Source organism: Rhipicephalus microplus, chromosome 5 (assembly GCF_043290135.1).
Source record: "Rhipicephalus microplus isolate Deutch F79 chromosome 5, USDA_Rmic, whole genome shotgun sequence".
In the NCBI taxonomy this organism is placed as follows: Eukaryota; Metazoa; Arthropoda; class Arachnida; order Ixodida; family Ixodidae; genus Rhipicephalus; species Rhipicephalus microplus.
The window spans coordinates 147,842,281-147,854,426 of record NC_134704.1 but is presented as its reverse complement, the minus strand read 5'-3'; the positions used below and the strand labels follow the sequence as shown (position 1 = coordinate 147,854,426).

Here is a 12,146-nt window from a genome sequence, read left to right as displayed (position 1 = left end):
CTCAAGGCAACGAGGAGCGCGTGACGTATTTTCTTACCCCGTGCTAACCCTCCCGGATTAGATTCTAGCGCTTTTGTCCGAATGAGCCAAGAGGGAATGTAGAATTGCAGCGTGTGACAAATCTTCGTCAACCCGCTTATACTGGACGGATTCTCAAAAGAATTCGGCAGCTCCAAAGTACCTTGGGAGTCTATGTTATCGAAGCATTCGGAGGAAGTTCGCTATGTTGTATTTTTTAGCGAAATGTTGCGTAATGACGTCAAATATATGTACAAATGTTGTACGCATAAACATATGTTTAACAGTCGCATGTTATATAACCAGTCGTGTACAGTATGCATAACGATGCCATCAGCAGCATGAGTATTAGCAACATCGGAAGCGGTAAGCTGATATGTTGCGCTTGGGCTCGCGAGGTTGGTGTACCCCTGGACACTGCTACGTAAATCCACTTCAATGGATGGCACTTAAGTACGACATGACCTTAACCCTCTACGTGACGTCTATATCATACATGACTGCATATACAATATTTATAAAATCCGATAACCAATTTTATTCATTTATTTATTATGTTCCCGTTTTGCAGCCGGTACATCATGTATAGGAGTTCTTCCAATTTCATTATTGCCCTTAACTTCATGTTGAGCGCTACAGAATAAATATTTGCTTCACTATTATTCTTCATTTGTATATTTACATGTCCTTATATCTAATTGCCTCCACCCCCACCCTTTTATGTAGTGCCTTTCATAAGGTCTCCAAGGGTTCAATAAATTATGATGAACACTGAACCAACATCGAACGTGGGTCAACAAGCTCCTTTAGTGCATCTATTTTGAGGCTACTTGAAAAAAGTTCTGCCGGGCGCCTTTAAAACTCTGATTCGGTATCTGCACTTTTTGCCATTTAAGTTTAAATTCATTGCTTTAGTTGTAACGCGATAGTGTTAGAGAGCTCGTGTCGCAGAAATTCAGCCGTCATCGTTGGTACCATTGGTTCTGAGCGAAAATTTGTCCGTGAGCGAAAAATCGAGTAAGAAGCGAATAAAGTGAACATCAAAATGGTCGGTTATATTGAGGATTGAACCCGGGCCGTTCGCGTGGCAGGCAGGTGTCCTAGCACAAAGCCACGATAAAATTCCTGCTGCTTTAGGAAAAAAGACCACATAAATGCCATGTAGTGGCAGGAGTTTCCTTAACGCATTTTGTTCGACAGGTTTCACGACGAATACGAGCCCACTCAGCGATTTGTAGGCGAATTCTGGAGGGCATCAAACAACTTCGGAAAACGCTGGGATTGTGCAGCCATCGCCGCTAAGAACATGAAACAACTTTTAAACAATTCTAGAGATGGACAACTATGTAGCGGAAAACATATCATGCCTTTCCGGAGGCGTTGATAAAGCAAGCCGCAAACGCTTGGTAATATGCTGCCATCTGTGAGGCATTGTGAGACTTTTTATGGCCCCCGAGATGGCAAGCGCGCGGCGTGTAATTTGGAGGCCATGCGACTCTTGCTTTGGATCTAAAACCTTTATGTACCATTCGTGCGTGCGCTGGTACAATCTACAATGTGCGTGCGTGCGTGCGCGCGCGCGCGCGCGCGTGTGTGTGTGTGTGTGTGGCTATGCTGCGCCTATTTTGCAACATTACGACTACGGCCATGGCTACTTTCTAACAACTTCTTAGTTCTGTTCTGGTGCATCCACTGGCAAACTTTCTTAACATTTAAATACAAATTAAAAGTAAGCTGCTCTCTCTTTTCCTCACCAGCGGGCTGGTGCACATCGACGCATCCAGGCGTCACACGTTGCCCCGCCACGGTGGTCTTGTGGCTAAGGCACTCGGCTGCTGACCCGCAGGTCGCGGGATCGAATCCCAGCTGCGGCGGCTGCATTTCCGATGGAGGCGGAAATGTGGTAGGCCCGTGTGCTTATATTTGGGTGCACGTTAAAGAACCCCAAGTGGTCGAAATTTCTGGAGCCCTCCACTACGGTGTCTCTCATAATCATATGGTGGTTTTTGGACGTTAAACTCCACATATCAATCAATCAAGCGTGGCACGTTCGTGTATACGTTGGGACGCAAACGCTTGGTTGGCACTGCCCGCCATCTGTGCTGACGCTGAAGCATCGCTCGTTTTCTTGCGTGAACACGACAAAAACAGCGATTCTTTATAAATTCAAATGGCAACTCTATACATTCACTTCGACCTACATTGTGAAGTGAAAACAACTTCAACGTCCAATGCTCTTCCTGAGTTTTGGGTCAAAATTTCTATTGCAAAAACTCGAGATGAAGTGCACGCTGGCGCAATGAACTAAATAAAACGCTTTTATTCGCAACTTGCTTGAACACCAAAGGAAAAAGTAAAAATATTGCACTCTTTATTCTACAATTTCGCTCTCTGAGAATCATAATATTTAGGGTGCATTATTAAAGAAAGTATTCATAGTGCCACTATCGTTCTTGTTGGCTACAAACTTGGCGCTAAAGGTGGAAAGTCAGCCCAACACACACATATATATAAAAGAAATGGGGAGGAGGGGTACTGCGCTGAACCTTTGACCTCCTCCTCCCCTTAAGGAGAATACTTTGCGTGGCTATGGTCACAAAAACAGTTTACTGCTCTGAAGACCTCCCATTATTTTTCATCTATGTATTTCTAGGTACATGTCTTACGAAAATTGTAACAATTGACCATTTGCACCACTATAATGAATAGGGTTTAACTGCAGATATTTATTTATGAATTGTGTATGCATATACACTGTAAACAGAAATAAGCCGAGATGAGAGTAAATGACGCTGTCTTCTAGTGCACGCCTCGATGGGAGTTTTATAAACACCGTCCGGAGGGAGTAAAAAATTTACTCCCCATCATTAGGGCGTTTTTGCATGGTGCCAGGGGGGGGGGGGGGTGATTTACATCCACCGGATACTTTTTCAGGTCAGTATGGGAGTAAATTTTTTGCATTGACTGAGAAAAAAGTTACGTCAGCAGCCGTTCCATGCGCAAGCGAAACTTTTATTGCATTACCTTCGATACACACACAACAATGATTAGAGTGCACAACGTGCTCTCAACGTTCACGTAATATTACAACATTCACACTCACCAGAGCTTCCCACCCGCAATGCACACCTACACTTTTGTCACTGGATATATATAAGCACCACATTCCGACCTCCCATGTTGCCCGGTAGGAACGCTATTTTTGCTAATAATTAAGCAACAAACGCGCACGGCGTAAGTACAAAGTTGCGGTGGCCTGATGTAAGCACTTTAACACACGTGCCTTTTAACCTACGCCTGCCTAATATTCAATATTTTTAACTATAGCAAAAAAGTTCTATCAGTTGGCACTCTGTCATACAGGCTGAATTTGCATTAGCAGTACTGCTTGTGGATCCATAAAATGCACTGAATCATACAGAAAGCTCGCGCGGCCTTGAATCAACACATTATCGAGGCACATTCAGCAGCTCCAGTGATGAACCGAGGTAGACCGCTGCTACCGCGTTCGACGACAAGGCCTCGCTCCTGAGTACGGCACGGTGATTCGATGAATGACAGCTGGTGGTCACAAAATGCTTGCTGATGTGCAGTTTACGTCTCGTTATTTTTCCCATGCACAGAAATACTTGTCCGGTATCCACGCAGTTTAAGCTACGGAGCGATAGACTTAAACGAATGAGAAGGTTCGCAGTCGCTGTTCCCGTTGCTCGCATGCATCACATGGGCATGCATGCATGCCGTACGCTGTTTCTGTGTGTTTCCGCCTCGTTCGGCGCTCGCCTTCGATTTAGTCGTTTGACAGCAGTGGTCGCAAGGGGCAGAAGTCTGTTATTGATCGCAGCAGCCTTATTTTTTGTAAAACACATTCATTGCCCCGCCGGTAGTCAGTGCTAGCTAGCTCGTAGAGATCGCCAAGGCTGCCGGCGCACAGTGCGAACTCGATACGATGACGGCTTGGTACCGACGGCATAGCGAGGCCTTCCCACCGCTTAGATGTTGCAGCCGGTGAAATACCGGTGACACTCCGAGAACTCACCATCGGCGGAGACGGGGCGAGCGCGTCGCCGGCGTGACTCCCACATCGGTTGTCGGTCAGCCTGCCGTGGTCGAGCGAAGCCTACTTCGAACCGCTTCGAAGTTTTAACGGTGCAATCGCTGACGATCGTACTCCGCCTCGTTCGGCGCTCGCCTTTAGTTAGTCAGTTGACAGCTGGGGTCGCAAGGCGCAGAAAACTGTTATTTATTCCAGCAGTCTTCATTTTTTGTGAAACACATTCTTTGCCCCGCCGGCGGTCGGTGCCAGCTCGTAGCGCTTGCCATGGAGGCCGGTGAGCAGCACGAGCTTGATACGATGCCGGCTTGATACCGACGGCATAGCGAGGTCTTAGCACTTAGATGTTACAGCCGGTGAAATACCGGTGACACTCGAAGTAGCCACTATTGGTGGACACGGCGCGAGCGCGTAGCCGGTGCTTGCAACTCTCACACCGGTTGCCGGCCTGCCTGCCTGCCAGGGAGTAAATAATTGGGGCAGGGGAGTTTTGTGGGCTCATGTGCTGGAGAAACTCTCATCTCGGCTAACTTTTGCTTACAGTGTAATAGGTTGTGTGCTATATAACGAAAAAACTAAACTATGAAATCCCCGCAAGAAAACACTTATCCTTGGCTAGATGACGGGTTACACAAATAAAAAAAAACAAAACAAAATGACCACACTGATACAGTCGAAGTCGCCAAACATGGCAGTGTGCAGCTTTTCATTATTGTTTTGCACTAATATTTGCCAATTTGCTTATGCGATTGGCTCAAATTTTTTTATCAGATGGTTGACTTTTTCTTTAGAGCTATGATCGAGCTTTTTCTTTTGTCGCCATAAATAGCTGTACCTGTAGCACGGGGACACTATGACGAAAAGGTTACTCTGAGTGGCGGTCCAAATTTGATACAAAACGTATCTCCCCCCCCCCCCCCCCTTCCGCAAGAGTGGAAGCTTGGACTAGTTGGTGCGTAGTAATATTTGCACATTTTTTCAGCACGCGAACATAAGAAAAAGTGACAGGATAGAAAGAAAGAGCGCAGTGCGTGCAACTAACTTTATTTCACAAAGTGGCGATAATATATGTGCCTATAAAAGGGTGATTACAGAACAGGAAGATGAAATACAAGCCTAATCAATGTACAAGTATCAAAGCACGTGTGACGGGTCCTCTATTGCCTCAAATCCCAGCTGGGTAATCACGTTGTGCGTGTGATAAAGCAACCGATAAGGTGCTTGCGCATTTATTTCTTAGCGAGTGCATTTCTTCAGCTTCAATAATTTCTCGGATAAGCTGATTCCTCTGCCTTGCCAATATAGAGCACTGATCAAAGAGGGGGGTGCACCCACAATCTTAGGAATGAATGCCAGGGTACTCTTGTACCACATTGTGCACATTTTTTCGGTGTTCTTTCTGCGCTCTTTCTGTAGCTCTTTCTGTCTACCCTGTCCCTTTTTCCTATGTTCGCGCGCTGAAAAAACTTGCAAGTATCTCCCCACCGTCAACGATGGACGCTATAAGGCAGAGAATCTGCAGTGCAGTGCATACATTCAAGACAGCAGCCCATGTCACTGAATGTTGTTAAATAATACTGATAAAACTTCGAAGTAGTGTGGCACGGCTGATTGATTTGAAGCGCCTAATTGTAATTAACAAGTCCAGTTAAAGAAGCACCGACGTGATTTTCGGGCGCCCCAAAAGTGACTTTTTTTGTTTCTATGACGTGGACTCTCGAAAGGAACATTTGTCGGCTTCATGGGGTGCGCTATCGACCTTGTCCACATACAGGAGGCAGACAACACGTATAAAATATTTCGCCTAGATTTTAAAGTTTTTGTTAGCCCTAATCGCCAAGCCAGCCTTACCAAAGCGAACATTATGACGACGAGTCAACACAATTCACAGTGTTTTAGATATGCGCCCTCCACGCAGCCTAAAACACAGAAAGCGTTGCCGGACTCACTGACGAGGTAAGTTTCCCTCATCACCTTTTATGGTAACCACGTGCCACTGACAATGAATGACAGATCTGGTACTATATAGTATTTCATGAGTTGCAGCCTTCCCGTAACGTCGGACTTCTGTTTAGACGTAACTGTGAAGCAACCCTTTCTATAACGAAACTTCAAGTTCTTCTCTAGGGTAGTAGTATTAAAAGCATACCAACTGCCTTTCCCAGGCACTATACGACAATGTGTCCGGAGCTGTCCGAACATGTATGTGGTTATTTGGAACAACAAGCTGAAATATTTCATTGTCTTGTCAGTCGTTCTTAAAATCTTTGTACATGGGTGTGGTCTTCTACTTACTATCATTTGATGTCTGCATATCCGCATGTGCTTAGCTGAAAGCCATTACGGATTCACATGTTTAACTGTAAATGTGCCCCTCTAATATTAACTGTTGCATGGTGTTTGAAGACAAAAATCGCGATATATTAACGAGTGACGCCATATTGTGGAGTTCTGGAAAGTTCGTCTACTTGGAGTTCTTTCATCATGAACCTAAAAGTAAGAACACGAGACAAGCGTCTTTCCTATACAACGCGATGCGGCAGTCACGGCCGAGATTTCATCATGGGACTTTCGGTTCAGGACTCGAGCACCACGACGACTACACGACTGCAGAGCTTTCTATACTGTTTTTAACGTAAATATATTCAAGGAGGTATTCGTGCTTAAGTGTGTGTGACGCTTATGGCTAATTATTTCTTCGTTCCTGATACCTGTCCACTGAGAGATGTCAACAATCATAAAAGTATACAGTTAAACAGGTGACTGAACCCTCACGTATACATGGTAATACATGTGCATATTTGTTCACGCTAAAGAGCAGTTCAAGTGCTCACAAAACCCAGGCGTTCTCATCCGTACAAGCCGCACAAGATCACTAGCAAATTCAGTCTATCTATTGCGGCGCTCTATATAAAATAGTCATGCGTGCAGAAGCAAGTGAACGTCAATGGGAGAAGACGCCTCCTTGCGTGCAAATGCCTTAAAAGTCTTCATATAAAGCTATATCATTGTGCACCTACAATTTATTACGTGTGGATTCTTGAAAAAAAAAGATATCGTCGTTGATCATTACTCATAAACAAATTTCCTTTCGGCTGTTATCAAAAAAGACGCTGCTGGTAAAACTTTCCTTAAAATAATAGCTTAGCCTGGTGGCCTATATAGTCGGCGCGCTCCCATCAGGTTGTCCCCTTTTGGGGTAACTGATCTAGAGAATAATCTTATAATAAAGCGTGGACATATCACTCACAAATATCCCTCACGACCATCCTTTCCTGAGAATTCCGTGCAGTCATATGTCCATTGCTCTGCGCTAATCACCACTTAGTCCGAAATTATATGGAAGATGAGCAGGATTTAGTAATTGTTCCTTTTTTTTTGTGGAGCATAGTAACTATATCGCTTCCGACAAATGGTTCACATATAGTGAGGGTCAAACCAAGCTTATACTCGTCTTGTCTTACTAAAGTAAAGTGGCATTACCAAATAAAAGAGCGAGACCTCGTCAGAAGCATTAAAAATGGGAGGTACGAACACTGTCCTCTATTTAGAGCCACATATACAGTAAAAGAAAAAAGGAGACTTCACGCGTTCAGGGCTTCATACGTACCTATATGTAGATTGCAGAGTAAGGCCGATGCTTCACATAAATATAGTGTATGCTCTAATATGTAGTTTTTTTAAACACGTATAGTGTTCGTACACGTTGTGCGCTGTGTTATTCAAAATTCTATACAATTAGCATAGTATTCATGGACACTATTTAACACGTTCCAGAATGAAGCTTCATTACTTCGCCTTAAAATATCAAGACAGAACTATGTTCCACATATAAGAGCCTGGAATTCAAACCTTGAGCGTCTACTAAATACTATGATTGCTGTAATAACTCGATTGACTGCTCTATATCTAATGGGGCTGTAATAACAAGATGTTGCGATATAGTTAAGACTGCGCCGCGTATCGCGAAGTGGAAGAACTGCTCTGTTCAGAAAGACGGGGAATATTGTCGTGTAAGTTCCTTGAACGACGCACGCATCGCGAGGAAGCATGTCTCGCATTCGCGGCCATTGTGCATATAATTTGCTGGATGCGTTGAGCTCCGGAAATTCTTGGATATAAAGTTGCTTATATGAATCGTCCAACTTGCTATAGAGAGGTCACATTTGCTTTCAGCAAGTACTTGATGAGTAAGCTCTCCCTCCCTCATTAAAAAAAAAGAGTGAAAGTCAGATTCTAACGTCGTATTATTCAGTTACATGGGAAAATGTGACCGCAGTAATCATACAATACTATACTCATCCTGTGAGACGACAGCCTGATAAGAAATAGGTATAATTTTATCTCCAAATTGTATTAGATATCTGGGAGTATCGTTCTTCTGCGTGGTCACTGGGGAAGCCCAATTCGTGGAGATAACGACCTTGATGTTGTGGGTTCGATTTCCACTTCGGCTTTATAGTCTATAGACTATAAAATAATTTATAGTCTATAACTCACAGTCACAAAAATGTCGAGCACACTGTCTCGCGTTCAGTTTGATGTGTTCGTGACTGTCGGTATCCTTGGATTTTCCATATAGGTTGACAAAGGATCCGCACACATTTCAAACACGAAAAAGCAATTGTCATTTTACTGTGGTTACCACCATTTTCGAGTGATCACGTAATAACACGAATATACACGGCCGTTTACTGTCTTGTACGTGTGGAACAAATTCAAATTTGTTAAATAGACGCTCAAGTCAGTTATTTACGTTCCTAGGGATATTTTAAAGTACGTCGAACGACACGAACAGTATTACTATATATTGAGAGATTGATTTATATGTGTCGCTTAACGACCCAAAACCACTATATGATTATGAGAGACGCAATATATATTGAGAGGGAAGGCGCGCAGATTTTGATTGCGAATCGCTCCATTCCAGTGGCTGAGCAGATTTGTTGTATACAGCCGAAAAGATCAACATTTCTCTCCCGAACAATAACCGTGCGTTTGTTGTGAAGGCAGACGCCTTAATATATGCGACAATGCATACGCAGACAGTGTGTCCCATCTATCTTGAGCCAGAGCTTTGATAAATGATGACACACGCAATAATGCTGCTATAAAATGCGCGTTGCTGATTGTTGCCTCTTTGAATCAGACAATTTACTCGTGCTCTCAATTAATTGCTTGTTTAAGGCACTTTTTAAACTTACTTTTAGCAACTAAAATTCAAATGAGAAAGTTGCTCAAAGGTTTGCAAAACGTCCAATTAGACTTTTCGAGCTTTATACCTCTTAAATGTTGTTTTCTTTTTTTTTTTGCTGACTTCAAATGCAAAAAGATACCACGCGTACAGCAAATGCAAAAAGATACCATCAAGCAAAAAAGACACCAAGCGACAAGCCCGCTCGTGCGCCAGTGCGCACGATGAGTGTAGTGCTCCGAAACGTTGCCCGCATACGAATGACCACATAGCATTCGCCCGATTGTGCTGTCTCGACAGGCCCGCGACGATGGTGGGGGCTTTGCGATGAACACGTTTTAATATCGGCCACAAATGCGTTGAACGCGGTGACTGCTTATCGCTGTCATGAACCGGTGCGAGAGATGCGTACGCGGAACGTTAGGCAGCACCAGAATCACGTATCGCGTATGCGCGCCATGGGATTTGTCACTTTTTTGTATACTTGGCGGGCATATGTAGTTAACAGAAATGCACTTATAATTATGTAAAGTTTAAAACGGTCGAGTCAGACGTTTTGCAACCCGATCTAAAGTTTTCTCATTGGAATATTTGACCCAGATTCATTTCTTCAAAAGCAAGTTAATTAAAGGGGCCTAATTAAACAATCATAACACAATAGATTATCTGACTCCCTCCAGGCAACGTGCACCAACATGCATTTCGTCGGGTCGTCATTGCGTGTGCCGGTATCTTTTTAAACTCTGGCTAAAGATAGCTGCGGCACCGTGTAGGCCTGATACGCACACAAGGCGCCAAGCGTTGTAGATGGGCTAGCGTCCTAGCTCCTTCAATCCTCCTCCTATATCGTGTAAGGGAGACCAGCCCATCATCGCGTCCTTGCATTGTTCTCGGTGTAAATTGTCCAATTTATGTGAAGTGCTAAGTTTAAGAAAAAGAAGAAGGAAATGAATAAGACCTTTCGCAGCATATAACCTAACAGACCTTTGCAGAGTTCGATCATGTCTACTGTGCAGTGTTCAACGAACGTATCTCCGCAGGAGCAGAAAACTTACACGCAGATTTCTGGCCACGATTACGGCTATCGTAAAATCACAATGACAGACAGCTTGTCTAACAGTTATTGGAAACTATGCAAGTGCAACGGAGGGTCGCGTGCTCACCTTGTAGTCGAGGCACGCGGCCTGGGCGGCCGCGATGCCCGATGCCGCTCCAGCGCCGGGGCATGAGGCGGCGGCGGCCGCGCGCTGGTGGTAGGGAAAATAGGGCGAGTAAGGCTGGTACATGACCTCGGTGCAGCTCATCCTGGCCGCCGCCGCCGCCGTCGCATCAGACTCCCACCAACCCACGCTGCTGGGACCCGTGGGCCCTCGTGCAGACCGCCAAGGGTACAGCGACCGTCAGCCTCCCGCGCTTTTTCTGCGGCTGTGGAGCACCGTTGGCACTCCGTCAAGTGTACGCCCTAAAGAGCGCCGACTGTCAATTCTTCCTCTCGCTGATGTAACGGACGTACAGTTCTTCTGAATAGCATCCGACGTGCGTTCGACAGTTCCTGATAACGCTGGAAAATTGGTCACTGAAGAACGTGGTTGCAGTTCTTGGCTGCGGTCCAAGTCGGAAACTGAGGCTGAGCTTACCGCATATGACCTTTGCTCTTCAGGAAACTGAAGCTAAGCGACGACTGTTTTGTTTGCAGCGCTGTCACCTGTAGCAGTGCAGGCGCCACACAAAAGTCGCACGCGAGCTTCAAAGTTTTGCACCATACGAGACGCGAGTATGGAGAGAAGTAGAATGCGGAATCAGTGATCTTTCACCATGTTTGACAACACCATAGCATTTTAGGCGATTCAGGGAGCACTTTGTCGCTGTCCTGGGCACTAAACACCGACACGCACTTGATCACAAATCCCACGTTCAGAGCGAAATATTCGCAAGCTGCGACCGAACTGCCGCGTCGCCCCCTTCGCTAAAGGCGAGCTCTCGCCATTCGGACGCCACCGGCAAACGGCCAGGTTTTGTTGACTGCCGCGAGCCCGTTCGGCCGGTTCACGAGCGAAACGCCTCCGCGAACGCAGCAGCGCGATTCGGTGGGAGCTAGTGTGGAGAAGGCGGAGCGAGCGAAGGCGGGGACTGACACAGATGGTCTGACGTCACAATAAAAGCTGACCAATGGAGGCCCCCTCTTTGGCGGGAAAGGAGAGAGATGAGCTGGAGTAGGAGCAGGAATACGGTGGCGGAAGATGCTGAGGCGTTCATCTTCTCCATTGCTCCTGCGGACAAAGCTCCGGGCGCCCGACGCTTGAGGGAGGTGAGCTCGGCAGGGCAGGGATACCCAGCTTTTCGGAGAAGTAAGCTTTACAGTGGCAGCGCTAATGTTGCTAGCGAAAAAGAGAACAATGCGTTCGCGGGAAGCTGTGAATGTCTCCGGAGTAGTGGCATTTAAAGAGTACCATAGCAAACTGAAACAAAATTTTATTGTAAGGTGCACTGCACCTCACGCACAATACCTACAAAAAGTAAAAAAAAAAGGGCGGCTGCGATGCCTTTACACTTCATATGCATTCTTCACACCCGCACACATGCTCACACCCCCACAAAATATGCAACTGACCTTACAAGAAAGCGAAACATGTTCGTGTACACACCTTGTAAAAACCATATATAAAAAATGAGCGCATGCATTTGCGCCGTAGTGAAAATATAAAGCTACTGGCAATCATGAAAACATGGAAAATTATCAAAATGAAAAAAAAACGATGTACAGATAGTTTTCGGATAAACTGGAAATAAAGCCAGACCTTATGTAGTGTGCAAAAAAAAAAGACAGCAGAATATGGGGTGACGAGTGATGATATGCTTCAAAAGTTTTAGACAGACTTG

At 45.2% G+C, this 12,146-nt stretch overlaps 1 protein-coding gene across 2 annotated transcripts in view; it reads right to left on the bottom strand.

The window, feature by feature from the left end:
* LOC119174187 (transcription factor vestigial) overlaps nucleotides 1–11,350 on the bottom strand; it is a 65,484-nt gene extending 54,134 nt beyond the window's left edge. For both annotated transcript variants that reach the window (XM_037425013.2, XM_075896025.1), the window contains exon 1: nucleotides 10,430–11,350. In XM_037425013.2, the coding sequence (XP_037280910.2) occupies nucleotides 10,430–10,570 (141 nt within the window). In that variant the 5' untranslated portion in view covers nucleotides 10,571–11,350. The remainder of the gene's footprint in view (nucleotides 1–10,429) is intronic.
* Between the last annotated feature and the right edge of the window lie 796 nt (nucleotides 11,351–12,146).